The sequence below is a fragment of the Haematobia irritans genome, chromosome 2, assembly GCF_050003625.1.
Source record: "Haematobia irritans isolate KBUSLIRL chromosome 2, ASM5000362v1, whole genome shotgun sequence".
Classification (NCBI taxonomy): domain Eukaryota; kingdom Metazoa; phylum Arthropoda; class Insecta; order Diptera; family Muscidae; genus Haematobia; species Haematobia irritans.
Window position 1 is genome coordinate 44,074,219 of NC_134398.1, and position 26,676 is coordinate 44,100,894.

The following is a 26,676-nucleotide window of genomic DNA, read 5'->3' on the forward strand; positions in this document are numbered from 1 at the left end:
AAAAGCCGCTATACAAAACAAGCACTTCCTCTGTTTGAGATAGAACTGGTAAGCAAACCTAATAATAAAGAAATATACTCCATAACACGACTTATGTCGAGTATAATAAAATTTGAACCACCACATCCGAAGAAAATTGTTCCGCAATGTGGAAACTGCCAACAATATGGCCACACAAAATCATATTGTAGAAAAAAACCAAAATGTATTAAGTGTGCAGGAAATCATGAGTCAAAGTCATGTGAACGGAAAAATTGGTCAAATGAAGTAAAGTGCGCCCTATGCAATGGGAACCATCCAGCTAACTATAAAGGTTGCACTGTTTACAAACAAATATATACTCAATATTATCCTTCTCTTAGACCAACTAGAGGAAATCAACAGACTGATCCTAAGCCTTCTGCAAGCCAAGAACGAGTTATTGAAAATAATTCGTACTCAAATGTAGTAAGAAATATAGACCTTGCGCAAACCAATCAACAAAACCTTGAAAACCAACCACAAAACCTGCAAAATCTTCAACCCAATGAAATACCAGAAGTCAAAGAAATGCTGAGCAACCTTAACAAATTAATGCAACAAATGACAAACCTTCTTATGAATATCACCTTGAAACTTTCAAATATATAGGATGGAATGTCTTAAAATAGTATTCTGGAACGCAAACGGATTATCACAACATACCTTAGAACTAAAACAATTTCTAACATCAAACCAAATTGATATCCTTCTCATATCAGAGACGCACTTTACTCATAAACACCATTTTTCTATCCCAAAGTATGATTTCCACCACGTAATGCATCCATCTGGGAAAGCTCGAGGTGGGTCTGGTATCTTAGTAAAAGAGACCATTAATTATCACCAGGGTATTCACTACTGTACAGAAGAAATACAGGCAACAAACATAATCGTGGAAACGCTTCAAGGCTCCTTAACTGTATCGTCCATTTATAGTCCACCTCGGCATAACATTAAAAAAGACCAATATATTAGTTACTTCAAAACTCTAGGAAATAAATTTCTGGCATGCGGAGATTACAATGCCAAGCATACTCAGTGGGGGTCTCGCCTAACAACACCAAAAGGAAGACAGCTATATTGGGCTATAAAGGAGCTCAATTTAAGGACCATATCACCTGATTCCCCGACTTACTGGCCCTCTGACCTAAACAAGTCTCCAGATCTTATTGATTTCTGTGTCTCAAAAGGTATTCCACTGGGTTCTGAAACATGTGTATCAACTCATGACTTGTCATCTGATCATTCACCGGTTTTCCTAACCTTGTATTCTCAGAAACACAAAGAGTATCAGAAATGCAAACTTCACAATAAGAAAACAAATTGGGACAATTTTCGTTACCTAGTTAGTAATACCATAAACAAAAATATACCACTGAAAACAGAAAATGACATAACAGGAGGCGTAGAGCACCTTATAAGTGTTATTCAAAACGCATCATGGAATTCCACACCAAGGAACAGTTTTGAAAACCCTCCAAAAGCCTCTAATTCTGTGTTAAGAAAACTATCGGAAAAGAGAAAGGCAAAAAAACGATGGAAACGAACAAGACTACCCGAAGATAAACGTATACTGAATAAAGCAAGTTTCGAACTTAAACAATTACTGAAAAATTTAAATGATAAAAAGATTGAACAAGAAATTACTAACCTAGGTCCAACAATGGCGACAGATTTTTCTTTATGGAAAATCACTAGAAATATAAAAAACCAACCCAAAACAAATTATCCCATCCGTAAGCCTGACAATTCCTGGACCAAAAGTAATTTAGAAAAAGCAATGACTTTTGCCAATCACTTATATGATGTGTTTTCTCCTAATAGTACGGAGGAAACGCCATACTATATTCAATCTTACCTATCTGAAACACACCAACTTGATTTACCTATTAAGAAATTCACCAAAAAAGAAGTTCTACAAGCAATAAAGACCTTAAAATCTGGTAAAGCACCAGGATATGATTTAATCACTCCAAAAATATTAAAAGAACTACCCACTGAAGGCATAGACTGCATCACTTTCATCTTTAATGCTTGTTTAACTCGTAATTTTATCCCTCCACAGTGGAAAGTCGCACAAATTATAATGATACAAAAACCCGGAAAACCGGTAGATCAAGTAAAATCGTATCGTCCAATAAGTCTACTACCCATACTATCCAAACTACTCGAAACACTTTTTATTAGCAGGTTAATGCCTATTATTGAAACTGAACACATTATTCCGAATCACCAATTTGGTTTCAGGAGAAAACATGGAACCATAGAACAAATACATCGCTTGGTCGAGACAATCAATTCAGCTTTTGAATCTAAAAGCTATTGCACCTCGGCATTTCTAGATATTTCTCAGGCTTTTGATAAAGTTTGGCATGATGGCCTGTTGTACAAAATTAAGAGATTTCTTCCAATAAATTACTTCCTATTTATTAAATCATACCTAGAAAATAGACTGTTTTATGTTCATGAATCTGGTGAAATGAGTGACTTGAAACATATAAGAGCTGGTGTCCCCCAGGGTAGTGTAATGGGCCCGATCTTATACCTTCTGTTTACAGCCGACCTTCCCCAAACAGAAACTGCTGTTATTGGAACATTTGCTGACGACACAGCTGTCTTAGCCACAAATAAAAACTGTACTGTTGCAAGCAATTTGCTGCAAAACTATTTGAATGAACTGTCGATGTGGTTAAAATGCTGGCGCATTAAAGCAAATGAATCAAAGTCTACCCATGTAACATTCACACTGAATCACGGAAATTGTCCCCCAGTTTACATGAATCAAATAGAACTTCCTATGAAGGATGATGTGAAATACCTTGGTTTACATTTAGACAAAAAACTGAAATGGACTACCCACATTAAAACAAAAAGGAAAGCTCTCGATATACAGGTCAATAAGATGCAGTTTCTTATTGGACCGGCATCAAAAATTTCATTTGAAAATAGATTGCTTATATACAAATGTATCATAAAACCTGTTTGGACGTATGGAATCCAATTATGGGGAACTGCTTCAAATACTACAATAAAAATACTGGAACAATTTCAGACAAAAACTCTGCGAAAAATATCAGGAGCACCTCAATACATATCGAACAAGCGACTACTAGAGGAACTGAATATGAAAACAGTTGAGGAAGAAATAGTACACCAATTACAAAACTACAAATTAAGAATAGAAACACACCCAAATTCTCTTGCAGCTGGCCTGATGGCAAATCCGGCAACTTTTACACGGCTTCGAAGAAGAGCGCCACAAGATCTCGTTTAAAAATTTACATCTACTTTGTTTTACTAAATTAATAAATTAATTTGAATCCGTAATTAGGTAAATGTGGGCTCACCAATGGGTGAGCACCATGGTAAAGATATATTATAGAATTAACACCCAGAATAATGTAAATATCAAAATAGTGATAGAAGGCATTAATAAATTTGAATTAAAAAAAAAAAAAAAAAAAAAGATTTGGTTTGCAGATCCTCTTGGAGGAGCAAAATTCATCCGATCCGGTTGAAATTTGGTACATTGTGTTAGTATATGGTCTCCAACAACCATGCAAAAATTGGTCCATATCGGTCCATAATTATATATAGCCCCCATATAAACCGATCCCCAGATGTGACCTCCGGAGCCCCTTGCAAGAGCAAAATTCACCCGATCCGGTTGAAATTTGGTACAATGTGTCTCTAACAACCATGCAAAAATTGGTCCATACCGGTCTTAATCATATATAACCCCCATTTAAACCGATCCCCAGATTTGACCTCCGGAGCCCCTTGGAAGAGCAAAATTCACCCGATGCGGTTGACATTTGGTACGTGGCGAAATTTGGTACATTGCCCTAATATATGGTCGCTAACAACCATGCCAAAATTGGTCCGTATCGGTCTATAGTTATATATAGCCGAACCCCAAAAATAATCTACCAAAAGTTCATTTCTATAGAAAATTGTGTCAAAATTTTAGTACTATACAAAATTTTGTCAACATTTTATTTCTATAGAAATTTTTGTCAAAATTTTATTTCTATAGAAAATTTTGTCAAACTGAATTATATACGTATTCAATCGGGCTTTTTTTGTTTAATATATACCCCAGTGTGGACTAAGTTACAATAGAGAAGACGGTTTCAAGAAGTTTTAAGATACCTTGCCATCGGCAAGTGTTACCGCAACCCAATTAATTCGATTGTGAATGACAGTCTTTAGTACAAGTTTCCATGCAATCCATGGTAGAGGGTACATAAGATTCGGCCTGGCCGAACTTACGGCCGTATATACTTGTTATTAATGTAGGTCGGTACCCCCAGATTTGGCTTGCGGAGCCTATTAGAGAACCAAATTGCATTCGATCCGCTTGAAATTTTGTACGTTGAGTTGGTATATGGTCTTTAACAATCACGCGAAAATTGGTCCATATCGGTCCATGGTGTTAGTATACGGTCTCTAACAAACTTACGAAAATTGGTCCACATCGGTCCATAATTATATACAGCTCCCATATAAACCGATCCCCAGATTTGACTTCCGGAGCCTCTTGGAGGAGCAAAATTCATCCGATCCGGTTGAATTTTGGAACGTGGTGTTAGTATATGGTCTCTAACAACAATACAAAAATTCGTATATATCGGTCCATAAGTATATATAGCCCCCATATATATCGATACCCAAATTTGATCTCGGGAACCTCCTGGAGGAGGAAAAATCATCCGATTTGGTTGAAATTTGGAGCGTTGTGTTAGTATGCGGCCGCTAACAGCCATGCTAAAATTGGTCCATATAGGTCTATATTTATATATAGCCGATCCCCTATCACTCAATTGGTCCAAATCAGTTTATGATTATGTCACTCGATCCAAAAATAATCTGACAAAATTTTATTTCTATAGAAAAGTTTGTTAAAATTTTATTACTATAGAAACTTTTGTCAAAATTTTATTTCTATAGAAAATTTTGTTGAAATTTTATTACTATCGAAAATTTTGTCAAAATTTTATTTCTATAGAAATTTTTGTCAAAATTTTATTTCCATAGAAAATTTTGTCTAAATTTTATTTCTATAGAAAATTTTGTCAATTTTTTTCAATAGAGAATTTTGTCAAAATTTTATTTCTAAAGAAAATTTTGTGAAACTTTTATGTCTATAGAAAATTTTGATAAAATTTTATTTCTATAGAAAATTTTGTCAATTTTTTTCTATAGAGAATTTTGTTAAAATTTTGTCAAAATTTTATTTCTATAGAATATTTTGTCAAAATTTTATTTCTATAGAAAATTTTGTCAAAATATTATTTCTATAGAAAATTTAGTCAAAATTTTATTTCAATAGAAAATTTTGTCAAAAATTTATTTCTATAGGAAATTTTGTCAAAATTTTATTTCTATAGAAAATTTTGTCAAAATTTTATTTCTATAGAAAATTTTGTCAAAATATTATTTCTATAGAAAATTTTGTCAAAATTTTATTTCAATAGAAAATTTTGTCAAAAATTTATTTCTATAGAAAATTTTGTCAAAAATTTATTTCTATAGGAAATTTTGTCAAAATTTTATTTCTATAGAAAATTTTGTCACAATTTTATTAATTATTATTTCTTTTTTATTTCTATAGAAAATTCTGTCAAAAATTTATTTCTATAGGAAATTTTGTCAAAAATTTATTTATATAGGAAATTTTGTCAGCATTTTATTTTTATAGAAAATTTTGTCAAAAATTTATTTCTATAGGAAATTTTGTCAAAATTTTATTTCTATAGAAAGTTTTGTCAAAATTTTATTTCCGTGTTATTTCCATAGAATTTTTTTTTTTTATTTCTATAGAAAATTTTGTCAAAATTTTATTTCTCTAGAAAATTTTGTTAAAATTTTATTTATATAGGAAATTTTGTCAGAAATGTATTTATATAGGAAATTTTGTCAACATTTTATTTCTATAGAAAATTTTGTCAAAATTTTATTTCTATAGAAAGTTTTGTCAAAGTTTTATTTTCATTTTATTTCCATAGAAATTTGTTTTTATTTCTATAGAAAATTGTGTCAAAATTAAATTTCTATAGAAAATTTTGTCAAAATGTTATTTCTATAGAAAATTTTATTTCTATAGAAAATTTTATTTCTATAGAAAATTTTGTCAAAATTTTAAAAAATTATTATGGGTTCAATTACGGTTTTAGCGAATAATAAAAAGTTGCTCAGCAGTAATTTACCAAATCTCAGTAATATTTCTGAGTTTTTTTAAGATTCTCTAACTGATTGCACCGTATATTAAGATGCCTTTCAAACTCCTCCATAAAAATGAAGTTACTTGTCCTAGAGCCATATAGAAGATCGAATAGATTGAACTGCCCACTAACGGGATCCCATTATCCCTATTCTAAATTAAGATACATTTCTAAATCTTATCTGTAGAAGATTTTTTCACAATTTATTTCAACAGATAATTTTGTCAAAATTTTATTTCTATAGAAAATTTTGTCCAAATTTTATTTCTATAGAAAATTTTCTCAAACAATTATTTATATGGAAAAATTTTTGAAAATTTTATTTCCATAGAAATTTTTTTTCAAAAATTTTTTTCTAAACATTTTTTCACAATTTTATTTCTATAAATAATTTTTTTTTATATTATATCTGTAGAAAATTTATTCAACATTTGATTTCCATAAATTATTTTGGCAAAATTTTATTTCTATAGAAAATTTTGTTAAAGTTTTATTTCTATAGAAATTTTGTCAAAATTTTATTTCTATAGCAAATTTTGTTAACATATTATTTCTATAGTGAATTTTGTCAAAATTTTATTTCTATAGAAATTTTTGGTAAAATTTTATTTCTATATAAAATTTTGTCAAAATAAATTAGTGGACAAGGAGATATACACATGAATCGATCTACCCAAGTCCTTCTGTCCGTCTGTCTGTGAACACAGGCCGCAGTATTATTCGAATCGACTTCAAATTTGATATGATATGAAGGATTTGATATGGTATCGAAAATGTCGACCTAGAAAGTGCTGCAGTGTATAATGTAGAGGGCCCTGTCCGACTTTAGACTCTCCTTACTTGTTTTTGTTAATACGAATATATTCACAGTAGTTTTTTTAAGATATGACCTCACCCCTTTAGATTCCAAAAGACGTAGAAATTAATAACTAATAATGGCAACAATAAAACAAACGATTTGTGTTGTTTTTTTATTTTATTTCAACTCAAACACAAATAAAAGGAATAGAGGGGGGAAATCTAAGCTATTTGGAAAACGAAAACCATAGAGAAATATAAAATATGGTAAACCCACCTGGAAGTTATCATGCTGTAAAGTGGATGTAGATTGTTGAGGTTTTAAGGGGATTAAAGGGGCGTTAGTCAGTTGGTTGGTTAGTAATTTCGGTTTTAGTTTGGTATTCCATAGTTCGTTGGTTTTATTGGAAAGTTGTGTAAGAGTAAGAGGCAGTAAAAGGGGTAGTGGTAGTGATAACGTTAGTGGCAGTTACCATTATTTATGGCATACGGATATAGTCATGATGGCGTTGGTGTTCAAATAGAATTTTGAATATTTTTTGTGCCATTGTTTGACCCCGGGTTTTAGATGTTACCGGCATAATTGGTAGTATTGGTTTTTGTATTTGTGTAATTGTGTAAAAAAAAACCAAACATTCACACCACCATGACCACACATTGCGTGACATTTGTAGGTTTTTCAAATAAAAGAAAAACAAGAAAAAAATATTTATTTTGCAATTTGCAAAGCGTCGATATTGCATAAATTTTGTCATTTCCATGAAAAAGATAGAGAAAGACATAAAATTATATAGAACAAAGAAGAAGAAAAGAGACAGAGAGAGACAAAAAAATTTCAAATTTATAAACATTAACAAAAGTTTTCCATCTGAAATATGATGATTACATATGAAAATCATGCAGCATTAGCCAAAATGTTCGAAATTAAAAAAAAAAAAAAACAAAAACAAAAAACAAGTATATACGGCCGTAAGTTCGACCAGGCCGAATATTATGTACCCTCCACCATGGATTGCGTAGAAACTTCTACGAAAGACTGTCATCCACAAATTTCAACTCACATGGTTGTTAAATATCATATGCTACCACCACGTACCAAATTTCAACCAGATCGGATGAATTTTGCTTCTCCAAAAGGCACCGGAGGTCAAATCTGGGGATCAGTTTATATGGGAGCTATATATTATTATGGACTGATAGGAACTAATTCCTGCATGATTGTTGGATACCCTATACTAACATCACGTACCAAATTTCAACCGAATGGGAAGAATTTTGCTCTTCCAAGGTGCTCCGGAGGTCAAATCTGGTGATCGGTTTATATGGGGGCTATATATAATATTGGACCGATGTGAACGAATTTTTGCATGGTTGTTAGAGACCCTATACTAACACCACGTACCAAATTTCAGCCGGATCGGATGAAATTTGCTTCTCTTGGAGGCTCCGCAAGGCAAATCGGGGGATCGGTTTTTATGGGGGCTATATATATTTATGGACCGATAAGGACCAATTTTTGCATGGTTGTTAGAGACCCTATAATAACACCATGTACCAAATTTCAGCCGGATCGGATGAAATTTGCTTCTCTTAGAGGCTCCGCAAGCCAAATCGGGGGATCGGTTTATATATGGGCTATATATAATTATGGACCGATATGGACCAATTTTTGTATGGTTATTAGAGACCATATACTAACACCACGTACCAAATTTCAGCCGGATCGGATGAAATTTGCCTCTCTTAGGGGATCCCCAAGCCAAATTTGGGGGTCCGTTTATATGAGGGCTATAAGTAAAAGTGGAGCAATATGACCCATTTGCAATACCATCCGACCTACAGCAATAACAACTACTTGTGCGAAGTTTCAAGTAGATAGCTTGTTTCGTTCGGAAGTTAGCGTGATTTCAACAGACGGACGGACGGGCTTAGATCGACTCAGAACTTCACGACGACCCATAATATATATACTTTATGGGGTCCTAGAGCAATATTTCGATGTGTTACAAACGGAATGACAAAGTTAATATACCCCCATCCTATGGTGGAGGGTATAAAAAAATATTCATTTACGTTTTTAGCGAATAATAAAAAGTTGTTCAGCAGTGAGATTCTCTAAATGATTGCACCGTATATTAAGATGCCTTTCAAACTCCTCTATAAAAATTAAGTTACTTTTCCTTGCGCCATATAGAAAATCAAATAGATTGACCTGCCCACTAACGGGATCCCATTATTCCTAACCTAAACTAAGATAGACCTACAATCGAATAGCGATGTCTCATAAGCTTCAAATTCATTATAAATCAAAAAAGCGAAATGGTCTCCATCGATATATGTTAAGCTACAGCCCCCACATAACAGAATTTCAAATGCTTACGAAATTAAATACGATTTATAATTGGACTACAGGATGCCTGATATGTATTTGCATGAACTCGTCAGGTTGCTGTCATTTCTAAATCTAATCTTTAGATGATTTTTTCACAATTTGTTTCTACAGAAAATTATGTCAACATTTTATTTCTATAGAAAATTTTGTCAACAAATTATTGAAATGAAGAATTTTGTGAAAATTTTATTTCCATTGAATTTTTTTTCAAAATTTTATTTCTAAACATTTTTTTCACAATTTTATTTCTATTGTTATTGGTTTTGGATTTCAGATTAAAACCATGCATTGACTAAACTACAAGTGTAGCTTAACCAACAGAGGAAAAGAATGTTTGTTGAATTTATTTGGGCAAAGCCCTATAGACTGTAAGATGGTTGGAAGGACGCACGTTTCGGAATTACCACATTCCCCATCAGCATCCTCTACTTGCAGCAAAACTATCAACCAATTATCACAATAAATTCAGGCAGTTCATTAAACCCAACAATGAACCACACTCGAACCTTCCAAAAAAAGTTTTGCATGATAGCCGGCTTATGCCGAAATAAATTCATGCAAACATATCTCTTTTTCTATGCCACTGTCAAATCAATATATATATTTTTTTAATTTTTTGTCTGCAAAAAATTTTTTCAACATTTGATTTCCATAAAATATTTAAAATATTTTTTCAAAATTTTATTTCTATCGATAATTTTGTCAAAATTTTATTTCAATAAAAATTTTTTTTCAAAATTTCATTTCTAAAGAAAATTGTATTTCTTTAGAATATTTTGTAATAATTTTATTTTTTATTTTAATAAATAAAAATAATTTTATTTTTATAGAAAATTTTGTCAACATTTTATTTATATAGAAAATTTTGTCAAACATTTATTTCTAGAGAAAATTTTGTCAACATTTTATTTCTATAGAAAATTTGCAAACAATTTTTTCTATAAAAATTTTTGGTAAAATTTACAGAAAAATTTTCAAAATTTATTTCTACAGAAAGTGTTGTCAAAAATTTCTATAGAATATTTTCTAAAAATTTTATCTCTAAAACTCTGTAATTTCTAAAGAAAATGTTATTTTTTAGAATATTTTGTAAAAATTTTACTTTTATAAAAAATTTTGTGCAAAATTTATTTCTATAGAATATTTTGTCAACATTTGATTTCTATAGAAATTTTTTTCAAAATTTTATTTCTATACAAAGTTTTTAAAAATTTGTTGAAAATTTTATTTCAATAGAAAATTTTGTCAAAATTTTATTTCAATAGAAAATTTTGTCAACATTTCATTTCTATAGAATATTTTTAAAAAATTTTATTTCTTGAGAATATTTTGTCAAAATTTTATTTCTTTAGAAAATTTTGTTTGAATTTCATTTATATAGAATGTTTTTTTAAAATTTTATTTCTTAGAATATTTTCTAAAAATTTTACTTTTATAGAAAATTTTGTCAAAATTTTATTTCTATAGAAAATTTTGTCAACATTTGACTTCTATAGAAAATGTTGTTAAAAATTTATTTATATAGAAAATTTTATTTCTATAGAAAATTTTGTTAATTTTTTTTAATAGAAAATTTTGTCAGAATGTTATTTCTATAAAAAAAATGTTTGAAAATGTTTGTTTATATCTCTAAAAAATTTTGACAACAATTTATTTCTTAAAAAATTTTCAAAAATTTTAGTTCTATAGAAAATTTTGTCATAATTTTATTTAAATAGGATGTTTTGTCAAAGTTTTATTTCTATAGAAAATGTTGTCAAAATTTTATTTATACAAAAAAATTTGGGCAAAATTTTATTTATACAAAAACAAAAATTTGGCAAAATTTTATTTATGCAGAAAAATTTCTGATACAAAATTCGCCATTTTTAACACGATGAAAAAATATTTTGTCATAATTTTATTTAAATAGGATATTTTGTCGAAGCTTTATTTCTATAGAAAATGTTGTCAAAATTTTATTTATACAAAAAAATTTGGGCAACATTTTATTTATACAAAAAAAAAATTGGCAAAATTTTCTGAAAGAAAATTCGACATTTTTAACACGATGAAAAAATGTGATGTTGTTTGTTCAATAACTTAATGTATACTAAATATTTTTACAGATGTCATATCAAACAAACAAAAACAAGTATATACGGCCGTAAGTTCAGCCAGGCCGAATCTTATGTACTTGGGATCGGTTTATATGGAGGCTATATATGATTATGGACCGATATGGACTAATTTTTGTATGGTTGTTAGAGACCACCACGTAACAAATTTCCACCGGATCGGATGCATTTTGCTCCTCCAAGAGACTTCAAAACCAAATCTTGGGGTCGGTTTATATTGGGGCTATATATGATTATGGACCGATAGGGACCAACTTTTGCATGATAGTTAGAGACTATATGCTAACAACATATACCAAATTTCAACCGAATCGGATGAATTTTTGTTCCTCCAATAGGCTATGGAGGGCAAAACTGGGGATCGGTTTATATGGGGTCTACATATAATTATGGACCGATATGGACTAATTGTTAGAGACCATATACTAAAACCACGCAGCAAATTTCAAACGGATCGGATGCAATTTTCTTCTCTAAGAAGCTCCGCAAGCCAAATCTGGGGATCGGTTTATATGGGGGCTATACGTTAAAGTGGTCCAATATGACCCATTTGCAATACCATCCAACCTACATTAATAACAACTACTTGTGCCAAGTTTCAAGTCGATAGCTTATTTCGTTCGTGATTTCAAGTTAGCCTGATTTCAACAGACGGACGTGGCTGAATCGACCCAAAAGTACACCACGACCCATAATATGGGGGTCTTAGAGCAATATTTCGCTGGTTACAAATGGAATGACAATGTTAATGTACCCTCCATCCTATGGTGGACGGTATAAAAATAAGGGCTCGTTCACAAGAAATGTTCTCTATCGAAACATTTGTATCTTGACGCTCACTTCATACCGGTATACCTGGTAAGTAGCATAACTTCTACAAAAAGTGAATACATGCAAGAAACATGCAGGTAACTACAGCTATGAATATTCTCTTTTAACGCTCATATTACATTGGCTCAAATCGTATTTATCATTTCTTTCTCTTGGAATTTTCTTACTTTTGGAATAAAATTAAAAGTTGTCACTACTCAGCATTAATTAAGTGTATGTCAACAATTTATGCACAGAGTATTAAAAACTTTTAAGTAAAAAATCTGGTGATGATAAATACAATTTGGGTCACCAAATAACCTCAACGTAGTATCAGAGTTAAAATGACTTAAAATGCTCATATACGAATAAATCATTTTTAATGTATATCAAATATTCCAACATAATATTTATGCAATTGACGGAAATGGAAATCTTCTATCCAACAAAAGCTTTTAAGATAGAAACAATTCTAAATAATTCAATTAATTCTAAATCCTTTCACAATCATAATGGATATGCATTTCCGTTTGGTTTTTCAATTTTGCAAAATTGTCATTTTCTTACCTGACTTTCTGATATATCCACACGTCGCTTGTCATATTTGCTGCTTCCTTTCCGGGACAATGTTGATGAGGCAACACTACCCGCAGAGATTGGTGTACCCATGCCTGCATTGTGTTGTGATGTTGAGGATGGATGATTATTGGAGAGATGATGATTATTATGGATCAGATGATTGTGCTGCTGCTGCGGATGATGATGATGGTGATGATGGCTGTACATGCTGTTATGCAAGCCCATGCTGTTATCTTGCTGTTGAGCCAGATGATGGGATAGGCCACGGGAGCTGCGCCACAAAGCAATTGCTATTTTGCTATAAAGGACCTAAATAAAAGAAAAGAAATTAATGGTGAATATTTTTTCATGTTTTCGTTACACTAAGATTAAAAGATTTAGAAACAAAGAGAAGAGTGTTTTTTTGTTCATTATTAGCAAAGTGCTAGAGATAACATAGAAATCGCCATTTAATTTTTAATTATGTATCACAAAGGAAATCTTTGTGAAATATAATGTGCTAACATTTGGTGTTAATGGACTATAACACTGGAATGAGGTAGATAGTGAGATAATTGAGAACATTTGTATATTTATAATTTTGCATAAATTTTTATCGCCTGGTGTTCTTGGAACTCTATTTGAATACATAATAATGATTTCTTTTGTGTTATTAAATAATTTAAATTATACATAATAACAAGTATATATGGCCGTAAGTTCGGCCAAGCCGAATCTTATGTACCCTCCACCATGGATTGCGTACACACAAAAAAATTATTCATTTATTTTATGAATAGTGTTCCCAAAAATTTTCCAAACACGGAATTCATAAATTGTATGGAAAAAATTCATAAATTAAACAAGTAAGTAAAGTAGAAAATCGGGCGGGGCCGACTATATCATACCCTAAACCACCATTACAGAATTAGTAATCCTAAGTATTTGTGGGGTAACATATAGGTATGGGAGATAAACCGCAGTTGCATATTTAAGAAAATTAAGGGTGCTTTGTGTCAATCTGACTATAGCTCATAGTCAATGTTTCCAGGGAAAATGTTCGGTTTACCCTACAAGGACAAAAAAAGTTCCCTACTTTCCCATACATTCCCAAACAATTTTCTCTACTATATTTTTCGTTAAATTTAAAAAAAAAAAAACAAGTAAGGAAAGTCTAAAGTCGGGCGGGGCCGACTATATTATACCCTGCACCACTGAGTAGATCTAAATTTTCGATACCATATCACATCCGTTAAATGTGTTGGGGGCTATATATAAAGGTTTGTCCCAAATACATACATTTAAATATCACTCGATCTGGACAGAATTTGATAGACTTCTACAAAATCTATAGACTCAAAATTTATGTCGTTAGTAAAAAAATATGGGAAACATTTAAATCTGAAGCAATTTTAAAGAAACTTCGCACAAGTTTATTTATGATTTATCGCTTGATATATATGTATTAGAAGTTTAGGAAAATTAGAGTAATTTTTACAACTTTTCGACTAAGCAGTGGCGATTTAACAAGGCAAATGTTGGTATTTTGACCATTTTTGTCGAAATCAGAAAAAAACATATATATGGTAGCTATATCTAAATCTGAACCGATTTCAACCAAATTTGGCACGCCTAGCTACAATGCTAATTCTACTCCCTGTGTAAAATTTCAACTAAATCGGAATTAAAAATTGGCCTCTACGGTCATATGAGTGTAAATCGGGCGAAAGCTATATATGGAAGATATATCTAAATCTGAACCGATTTCAACCAAATTTGGCACGCATAGCTACAATGCTAATTCTACTCCCTGTGCAAAATGTCAACTAAATCGGAGCAAAAAATTGGCCTCTGTGGTCCTTTGAGTGTAAATCGGGCGAAAGCTATATATGGGAGCTATATCTAAATCTGAACCGATTTCCACCAAATATGACACGCATAACTATAATGCTAATTCTACTCCCTGTGCAAAATTTCAACTAAATCGGAGCAAAAAATTGGCCTCTGTGGGCAAATGAGTGTAAATCGGGCGAAAGCTATATATGGGAGCTATATCTAAATCTGAACCGATTTGGATGATATTTTGCAAGTTTTTCGAGACTCGTAAAATATTCGGATGTACGGAATTTGAGGAAGATCGGTTGATATACACGCCAATTATGACCAGATCGGTGAAAAATATATATGGCAGCTATATTTAAATCTGAACCGATTTCAATAGGGAAACAGGACCCTATAGCAAATTTTAGGACAATCGGACTAAAACTGCGAGCTGTACTTTGCACACAAAAATACATCAACAGACAGACAGACAGACGGACAGACAGACAGACGGACATCGCTAAATCGACTCAGAATTTAATTATATGACGATCGGTATACTAAACGATGGGTCTCAGACTTTTCCTTCTTGGCGTTACATACAAATACACAAACTTATTATACCCTGTACCACAGTAGTGGTGAAGGGTATAAAAACAAACACAGCAAAGCCACGCGTTGCCTTCAAAAACGTTATGTTTGTCTTGTATTAAATGCTTCTATTGTGTACATATGAGAGTAACACTATATTGTGGCTCTCTCATGCTCAGAGAAAACCAGTATTTTTGGATATATTATGTAAATTTTCATTAATTTTATGAAAGAATACATGCGTGTTATTAAAAATTTCTTAATTTAATAAAAAGTATTTACCAAAATTAAAAATTACGTAAACGTACATCTATTTCATGAAAGAGCCCATACATTTTCAAAAATGTAAACATTTATGTACAAATTCATATTTTATTTTTTTGTATGTAGGGACTTTTGCGAAAGACTGTCATCCACAATTGAATTACTTGCGTTGTGGTAATACTTACCGATGGCAAGGTATCTTAAAACTTCTTAACATCGTTTTCTAAATTGTAAGTTAGTCCATACGTGGTATATATTAGACAAAAAAGTAATGTATAGCTAAGTCTACAAATAATTACGAATCGATATTGACTTTTTGCACGATACGTAGGGAGCCAGAATTGAAATATGGGGGGTCGAATCTGGGGATCGGATTATATGGGAGCTATATATATAATTATGGACTGATATGAACCAATTCCAGCATGGTGGTTGGACATCACGTATCAAATTTCAACCGAATCGGATGAATTTTGCTCTTCCAAGGGGCTCCGGACGTCAAATTTGGGGATCGGTTTATACGGGGCTTATATATAATTATGGACCGACTTCGACCAATTTTTGCATTGGTGTTTGAGGTCATATATTAACATCACGTACCAAATTTGAACTGAATCAGATGAATTTTGGTCTTCCAAGAGGCTCCGGAGGTCAAATACGGTGATCGGTTTATATGGCTGCTATATATAATTATGGACCGATGTTGACCAATTTATGCATGGTCATTAGAGACCATATACTTATATCATGTACCAAATTTCAGCCGGATCGGAAATGAAATTTGCTTCTCTTAGAGGCTCCGCAAGCCAAATCGGGGGATCGGTTTATATGGGGGCTATACGTAAAAGTGGACCGATATGGCCCATTTGCACTCCGACCTACATCAATAGCAACTACTTGTGCCAAGTTTCAAGTCGATAGCTTGTTTCGTGCGGAAGTTAGTGTGATTTCAACATACGGACGGACGGACGGACATGCTCAAATCGACTCATAATTTCACCACGACCCAGAATATGTATACATTATGGACTCTTAGAGCAATATTTCGATGTGTTACAAACGGAAAGACAAACTTAATATAACCCTATCCTATGGTGGAGGGTATAATTAAGTGTCAATCTATGTACATATATAAAAAGTATATACGACCGTAAATTCGGACAGATTGAATCTTATGTACCATGGATTGCATAGAAAGTTCTACTAACGACTGTCAGCCACAGTCGAATTACTTGGGTTGTGGTAACAGTTGTCGATGACAAGGTATTCTTACAAAAAAAACGTAAGCCAAGCAATACTGAAAATGTTCGTTTTGGATCCGAAAGTGGTGCAAAATTGGAGTAGAAGCGATGAATTTAACATAGGCTTGTCATAGGATGGATGTCCACCATTTCAACGGAATGACGAATTTAATATCCCAGCAAAAAATGGAGCACTATTTCAGCAGGATTATAAGAGAGAGAGGCAGTACCAACTGCTTACAAAAACACCGAATCAGCACTGATTTTTGTAGGCGATGTCCCGATTTAGAGCAGCTTCTACATAGCGCTGATATAATAGTTCATTTTAATAGAAATATTGCCCAGAAGTGATATATAATCTTGAGTATAGCATTGTTGGCATGAAGGAAGGTTAGGTTAAGTTAGGTGGCAGCCCGATGTATCACGCTCAATTAGACTATTCAGTCCATTGTGATACCACATTGGTGAACTTCTCTCTTATCACTGAGTGCTGCCCGATTCCATGTTAAGCTCATTGACAAGGGACCTCCTTTTTATAGCCGAGTCCGAACGGCGTTCCACATTGCAGTGAAACCACTTAGAGAAGCTTTGAAACCCTCAGAAATGTCACCAGCATTACTGAGCTGGGATAATCCACCGATGAAAAACTTGTTGGTGTTCGGTCGAAGCAGGAATCGAACCCACGACCTTGTGTATGCAAGGCGGACATGCTTACCATTGCACCACGGTGGCATGAATGAAAACAGAACATATAATTTTTACACCCAAAAATATGAAAAACAGTCTTTTTCGTCCGTGTATATATACTGCATAAATTGGTTGCAATAACGTAAACAAATGATCATAAACTAGTTTGATTACTCGTTTACGTTATTGCCACCAATTCATGCAGTGTGAATGCACTGCCTACATTATTGTATACCAAAAAACGCAACAAAACTTTTACTGCTGAAGAATTTTATGCTGGGTGGAGAGTATACAAATTGAATTAAAAGAACTTCCTGTATTGTTAAAATAAAGAACATGTGTGGGAGGGCATTATTGGAAGTGCTTTTAAAGTTGTGTTTTTGGAAAAACGTACATATTTTTTTGCTGAAAAGTTAGTCCATGTGGGTGTATGTTCAGTGGTTAAATCTGGGTATCGGTTTATATGAGGGCTGTATATAATTATGGATCGCTAAGGACAACTTTTTGCATGGGTGTTAAGGGCCATATATAAACACCATTTACCAAATTTCAACCGGATCGGATGAAAGTTTCTTCTCTAAGAGGCTACGCAGGCCAAATTTGGGGGTCGGTCAATCACTGAAGTCAATTAAAAAAATTAATTGATCCAAGTAAAAAATTAATTGATATACTATTAATATTTGTGATTGATTTTTGTTTTAATTTAAAAAAATTTTGAACCTATTAAATTTTTAATTGAATATTTTTAAAATTTAACTTAAAACTTGATTTGGAAATATTTTGGTGAAATTTTTTCTATGTGGGGTCTTAGACCAATATTTCGATATGTTACAAAAGGAATGACAAAGTTAATAAACCCCCATCCTATACTCAAAAAAAAGTTATTTGGATCGAAAGATTTCGACTTTCTCTTAATGATTTTGGTATTGATTCTGACAAAGATGCGGTTTATTTAAAATAAAGGCATTTTTAGCGACAGATTTCGCTTTAAATCTACACTGAAAACAGTATTTACGTGATATTAAAGATAACACAAACTAAATTTTTCGCAATTTACCAAAAATTTAGCACACTTTTTTTAATAATAATATTTTAATTAAACTAAAGTTTATAAGCTTTGATTCAAACATTTTTTATACCCTCCACCATAGGATAGGGGGTATATTAACTTTGTCATTCCGTTTGTAACACATCGAAATATTGCTCTAAGACCATTAGCGTAGCTAGACAATTTTCCTAGGGGGGGGGGGGCTATAGCCCCCCTAGCTAAAAATTTATAGACTGAACTTATAGGTTCAATTAATGTTTTATTTCATAAAATTGAATAAAAAATTATACATCAAAATAACTCGACAATTAATTTATAATAAAGCAACTAAAAGTAGTTCCACACTTTTCCCAGCAAAAAAATTGTGAGTTGTTGTAGAGGCACAACTTTAAAAGTACTTCCAAAAATGTCCTCAATTATTTTAACTACACAGGAAGTTTTTTTACTTCATTTTTTTCATATTTTAATGTGTAATTTTTTGTTTTCTTTTTTTTCCAATAGTTTAAAAAAGAGTAAGAATAAATAAATTGGTACGAATTATTCAAATTTTACCACAAAACTGCTAAATCCATTATAGAAAAATCGATCATTTTGGAAATTATTCGAGGAAAAACGTTTCAAACAAGCATCAGAATGCATTAAAAATCATAAAAACAATATAAAAAGTATTTATTTGGGAAAATATTTTAATTCATATTCAAAACACTGAATTTCGGATCTCACCTTAAGAAGTGATGCAAATTCATTGCAACGGTTGTTGAAACGGTGGACATTTGCCCTGTGACAAGCTCATATTACATGCATTGCTTCTCCGCCAATTTTGCACCACTTCTAGACCCAAAAAGAACATTTCCACTACTTTTTGTCAACGCTTTTTCGCAGCATTATTAAGATATTAATTTATGAAAGAATAGTTTTAATATCAATTACTATTTATACCCTTCACCACTACTGTGGTACAGGGTATAATAAGTTTGTGCATTTGTATGTAACGCCAAGAAGGAGTAATCATAGACCAACCTTTTAGTATACGGTTCGGCTTAGAATTAAATTCTGAGTCGATTTAGCGATGTCCGTCTGTCTGTCTGTCCGTCTGTCTGTCTGTCTGTCTGTTGATGTATTTTTGTGTGCAAAGTACAGCTCGCAGTTTTAGTCCGATTGTCCTAAAATTTGGTATAGGGTCCTGTTTCGGCTCAAAGACGATCCCTATTGATTTTGGAAAAAATCGGTTCAGATTTAGATATAGCTGCCATATATATTTTTCACCGATCTGGTTTTAATTGGCGTGTATAGCAACCGATCTTCCTCAAATTCCGTACATCCGAATATTTTATGAGTCTCGAAAAACTTGCAAAATATCAGCAAAATCGGTTCAGATTTAGATATAGCTCCCATATATAGCTTTCGCCCGATTTACACTCATTTGCCCACAGAGGCCAATTTGTTGCTCCGATTTAGTTGAAATTTTGAATAGGGAGTAGAATTAGCGTTGTAACTATGTGTGCCAAATTTGCTTGAAATCGGTTCAGATTTGGATTATCTCCCATATAAAGCTTTCGCCCGATTTACACTCATATGACCACAGAGGCCAATTTTAACTCCGATTTAGTTGAAATTTTGCACAGGGAGTAGAATTAGCATTGTAGCTATGCGTGCCAAATTTGGTTGAAATCGGTTCAGATTTAGATATAGCTCCCATATATATGTTTTTCTGATTTCGACAAAAATGGTCAAAATACCAACATTTTCCTTGTAAAATCGCCACTGCTTAGTCGAAAAGTTGTAAAAATGACTCTAATTTTCCTAAACTTCTAATTCATATATATCGAGCGATAAATCATAAATAAACTTTTTCGAAGTTTCCTTAAAATTGCTTCAGATTTAAACGTTTTTCCATATTTTTTTACTAACATTGTGTTCCACCCTAGTGCATTAGCCGACTTAAATTTTGAGTCTATAGATTTTGTAGAAGTCTATCAAATTCTTCCAGATCGAGTGATATTTAAATGTATGTATTTGGGAAAAACCTTTATATATAGCCCCAACACATTTGACGGATGTGATATGGTATCGAAAATTTAGATCTACAAAGTGGTGCAGGGTATAATATAGTCGGCCCCGCCCGACTTTAGACTTTCCTTACTGGTTTTTTAATTAAATTGACTAAACTAAATCAATCATAAGTTCAACCACAGCTTTATTTCATAAATATCTGACTTCAAACATTGCCATCGGCAACTGCTACCACAACCCAAGTAATTCGATTGTTCATGAAAGTCTTTAGCGGAACTTTGTGCGATTGTATATACTTGTTTAATTTGTATAAAAATTAAAAAAACTATTGACATTTATTGAAAAATGGAAAATCATAAATAGAGTTTCAAATTCTGGGGGCGGGGCTAAAATTTTTCTGGGGGGGTCTAAGCCCCCTCCCCAGAGGCCTTCCTACGCTTATGTCTAAGACCCCATAAAGTATATATATTCCGTTCGTGGTGAAATTCTGAGTCAATCTGCATGTCCATCCGTACGTCTGTTGAAATCACGTTAACTTCCCAACGAAACAAGCTATCGACTTGAAACTTTGCACATGTAGTTGTTATTGATGTAGGTCGGATGGTATTGCAAATGGACCATATCGGTCTACTTTTACGTATAGCCCCCATATAAACGGACCCCGAAATTTGGCTTGCTGATCCTCTAAGAAAAGCACATTTCATCCGATCCGTCTAAAATGTTGTACATGGTGTAAGTATATCGTATCTAACAACTATGCAAAAATTGGTCCACATCGGCTTGGGGAGCCTGTAGAGAAGCAAATTTGATCCTTGGAAGACCAAAATTCATCTGATTGAGTTGAAATTTGGTACGTGGTGTTAATATATGGCCTCAAACATCAACGCAAAAATTGGTCGAAATCAGTCCATAATTACATATATCCCCCATATAAACCGATCCCCAGATTTGACCTCAAGAGCCCCTTGGAAGAGCAAAATTCATCCGAATCGGTTGAAATTTGGTACGTGATGTTAGTATATGGTATCCAACAACCATGCAGGAATTGGTTCATATCACTCCATAATTATATATAGCACCCATATAAACCGATCCCCAGATTTGACCTCCGGTGCCTTTTGGAGAAGCAAAATTCATCCGATCTGGTTGAAATTTGGTACGTGGTGGTAGTGTATGATATTTAACAGCCATGCCAAAAGTGGTCCATATCAGTCCATAATCATATATAGCCCCCATATAAAACGATCCCGAGACTTAGATTTGGAGCCTCTTGGTGGAGCAAATTTCATCCGAGTCAGTTGAAATTTGGTACATTGTGCTAGTATATGGCCGTTAACAACCATGCCTAACTAGGTCCATATCGGTATACAGTTATATATAGCCCTGAGATAAATCGATCCCCAATCACACAAAAATTGGTCCATATCAAGTTCATAATTGTATATATTTCAATTTTGGTTTTCTACACGCACAGAAAAAACATGTTTGGACATGGTTGCCGCATAGAGCATGTAATTGTCGCGAAAACCATATATTTTGTCGTTGTAAAAATAATTTTCGAGCGGAGAAAAATATATGTTGGCAATAAGCATTTAAATGGTTCTCAAATGCCGCAAACATGTTCTATTATTTAAATGATAGAATTTGAGACCATTTAATTTTTTTTCCTTTTTTGCAGAGAGAAAAGTATTTTTATAGGTTACGTATAGACATGTCTAGCACCATTACATGGCCATAAAGACCATGTACATTGTTTTCGTGACCATTTAATTTTTTCGCAGCGAAAAGAATTTTATAAAAACATTAAGCAGGTACACACGATTTTCAATTTGCGTGTCAGTCGTGTGTTGATTGTTTTTTGAAATGGATGGAGAATACGGAATTACTGTGTTTTGTGTTAATTTATTTACTCAGAAGTGGCACGTGGTTTTATGTGAACACAAACAAGTATATACGGCCGTAAGTTCGGCCAGGCCGAATCTTATGTACCCTCCACCATGGATTGCGTAGAAACTTCTACGAAAGACTGTCATCCACAATCAAATTACTTGGGTTGTGGTAATACTTACCGATGGCAAGGTATCTTAAAACTTCTTAAATCGTTTTATAAATTGTGAGTTAGTCCATACGTGGATGTATAGTTAAGTCTACAAATAATTACGAATCGATATGGACTTTTTGCACGGTACGTAGAATTGAAATATGGGGGTCACTTATATGGGGGCTATATACAATTATGAACTTGATATGGACCAATTTTTGTGTGATTGGAAATCGATTTATCTGAGGGATATATATAACTATAGACCGATATGGACCTAGTTAGGCATGGTTGTTAACGACCATATACTAGCACAATGTACCAAATTTCAACTCACTCGGATGAAATTTGCTCCTCCAAGAGGCTCCAAAACCAAATCTCGGGATCGGTTTATATGTGGCTATATATGATTATGGACTGATACTGACCACTTTTGGCATGGTTGTTAAATATCATATACGATAACCACGTACCAAATTTCAAGCAGATTGGATGAATTTTCTTCTCCAAAAGGCACAGGAGGTCAAATCTGGGGATCGGTTTATATGGGTGCTATATATAATTATGAACCGATGTAGACCAATTTTTGCATGGTTGTTAGAGACCATATACTAACACCATGTACCGAATTTCAGCCGGATCGGATGAAATTTGCTTCTCTTAGAGGCCTCGCAAGCCAAATCGGGGGATCGGTTTATATGGGGGCTATATATAATTATGGACCGATGTAGACCAATTTTTGCGTGGTTGTTATAGACCATATACTAACACCATGTACCAAATTTCAGCCGGATCGGATGAAATTTGCTTCTCTTATAGGCCTCGCAAGCCAAATCGGGGGATCGGTTTATATGGGGGCTATATATAATTATGGACCGATGTGGGCCAATTTTTGCATGGTTGTTAGAGACCATATACTAACACCATGTACCAAATTTCAGCAGGATCGGATGAAATTTGCTTCTCTTATAGGCCCCGCAAGCCAAATCGGGGGATCGGTTTATATGGGGGCTATATATAATTATGGACCGATGTGGACCAATCTTTGCATGGCTGTTAGAGATCATATACTAACACCATGTACCAAATTTCAGCCGGATCGGATGAAATTTGCTTGTCTTAGAGGCCTCACAAGCCAAATTTTGGGGTCCGTTTATATGGGGGCTATACGTAAAAGTGGACCGATATGGCCCATTTGCAATACCATCCGACCTACATCAATAACAACTACTTGTGCCAAGTTTCAAGTCGATAGCATGTTTCGTTCGGAAGTTATCGTGATTTCAACAGACGGACGGACGGACGGACGGACGGACATGCTCAGATCGATTCAGAATTTCACCACGACCCAGAATATATATACTTTATGGGGTCTTAGATCAATATTTCGATGTGTTACAAACGGAATGACAAAGTTAATATACCCCCCATCCTATGGTGGAGGGTATAAAAAGGAAAGTGTAATTGAAAAAAATGTACCTGTTTTTATACCCTCCATCATAGGATGGGGGTATATTAACTTTGTCATTCCGTTTGTAACACATCGAAATATTGCTCTAAGACCCCATAAAGTATATATATTCTGGGTCGTGGTGAAATTCTAAGTCGATCTAAGCATGTCCGTCCGTCCGTTCGTCCGTCCGTCCGTCCGTCCGTTCGTCTGTTGAAATCACGCTAACTTCCGAACGAAACAAGCTATCGACTTGAAACTTGGCACAAGTAGTTGTTATCGATGTAGGTCAGATGGTATTGAAAATGGGCCATATCGGTCCACTTTTACGTATAGCCCCCATATAAAGGGACCCTCAGATTTGACTTGTGGAGCCTCTAACAGAAGCATATTTCATCCGATCCGGCTGAAATTTGGTACATAGTGTTGGTATACGGTATCTAACAACCATGCAAAAATTGGTCCATATCGGTCCTTAATTATATATAGCCCCCATATAAACCGATCCCCAGATTTGGCTTGTGGAGCCTCTAAGAGAAGTATATTTCATCCGATCCGGCTGAAATTTGGTACATGGTGTTGTTATATGGTCTCTAACAATCATGCAAAAATTGGTCCACATCGGTTCATAATTATATATAGCCCCCATATAAACCGATCCCCAGATTTGGCTTGCGGAGCCTCTAAGAGAAGCAAATTTCATCCGATCCGGCTGAAATTTGGTACATGATGTTGGTATATGGTCTCTAACAACCATGCAAAAATTGGTCCACATCGGTCCATAATTATATATAGCCCCCATATAAACCGATCCCCAGATTTGGCTTGTGGAGCCTCTAAGAGAAGCATATTTCATCCGATCCGGCTGAAATTTGGTACATGGTATTGGTATATGGTCTCTAACAACCATGCAAAAATTGGTCCATATCGGTCCGTAATTACATATAGCCCCCATATAAACCGATCCCCAGATTTGGCGTGTGGAGCCTCTAAGAGAAGCATATTTCATCCGATCCGGCTGAAATTTGGTACATGGTGTTAGTATATGGTCTCTAACAATCATGCAAAAATTGGTCGACATCGGTCCATAATTATATATAGCACACAATATAAACCGATCCCCAGATTTGGGTTGCGGAGCCTCTAAGAGAAGCAAATTTCATCCGATCCGGCTGAAATTTGGTACATGGTATTGGTATATGGTCTCTAGCAACCGTGCAAAAATTGGTCCATATCGGTCCATAATTATATATGCCCCATTTTATAAAACGTTCTCCAGATTTGACCTCCGGAGCCTCTTGGAGGAGCAAAATTCATCCGATCCGGTTCAAATTAGGAACGTGGTGTTAGTATATGGTCGCTAACAACCATACCAAAATTGGTCCAATCACACAAAAATTGGTCCATAGCGGTTCATAATCATGGTTGCCACTAGAGCCAAAAATAATCTACCAAAATTTTATTTCTATAGAAAATTTTGTCAAAATTTTATTTCTATAGAAAATTTTGTCAAAATTTTATTTCTAGAGAAAATTTTGTTAAAATATAAATTTATAATAAAATTTTCATCATTGTCAAATTTTTATTTCTATAGAAAATTTTGTTCAAATTTTATTCGGTTCATAATCATGGTTGCCACTCGAACCAAAAATAATCTACCAAGATTTTATTTCTATAGAAAATTTTGTCAAAAGTTTATTTCTATAGAAAATTTTGTTAAAATTTTATTTCTGTAGACATTTTTGTCAAAATTTTCTTTCTATAGAAAATTTTATGAAAATTTTATTTCTATAGAAAATTTTGTTTTTTGATTTTTTGATTTAATATATACCACGTATGGACTTACATACAACTTAGAAGATGGTGTTAGGAGGTTTTAAGATACCTTGCCATCGGCAAGCGTTAACGCAACTTAAGTAATTCGATTGTGGGTGGCAGTGTTTAGAAGAAGTATCTACGCAATCCATGATGGAGGGTACATAAGCTTCGGCCTGGCCGAACTTACGGCCGTATATACTTGTTTGTTCTGCATTTTGATATATGGTATAATTTATTTTTATTTGCAGTTACATGATGTCTGCATTGGTACATTTGATGGGCACGAAGTAAATTTGGAATGAGTACTTATTGTTGAAATTGAACCAAAATAGAATGTGTAAAAATATGTGATGTTTACTTGCGCGACATAGTAAATACAAATAAACAATGAATTAGTTTATAAATAAATAAAAACAAATAAATAAAGTTAATTTTGTGTTTTCTTATCTCAAGTGGCGTCCTTTTTTCGACGACGAAAAAGGTTTTTTCATGAAAATCAAAACATTTTAGGTTGTGACCATGTTCTTTTAACTGGAAGAAAAACATTTTTGACGAATACCATAACATTTAAGATCGTGACCATTGCCTTTTAATGGAAACAAAATTCTTTTTATATATAATAACATGCTAGATGAGGACAATTTTATTTTGCTTAGAACCATGTTCACTGAGCCAACATGGTTGCAGGTGAAAATGATACATGGTTGCTGCAAAAATAGCTCCTATCATATTATTTTGCTCTTCGAATATGATTGTGACAATCATGTTTCTTCTCTGCGTGT

At 33.4% G+C, this 26,676-nt stretch overlaps 1 protein-coding gene across 1 annotated transcript in view; it reads right to left on the minus strand.

Annotated features, from left to right (window-relative positions):
- Positions 1 to 26,676, minus strand: part of TrissinR (Trissin receptor) — a 160,881-nt gene that overhangs the window by 40,293 nt on the left and 93,912 nt on the right. Inside the window, exon 5 of the mRNA XM_075293908.1 lies at positions 12,930 to 13,250. Coding sequence (XP_075150023.1) covers positions 12,930 to 13,250 — 321 coding nt within the window. The remainder of the gene's footprint in view (positions 1 to 12,929; positions 13,251 to 26,676) is intronic.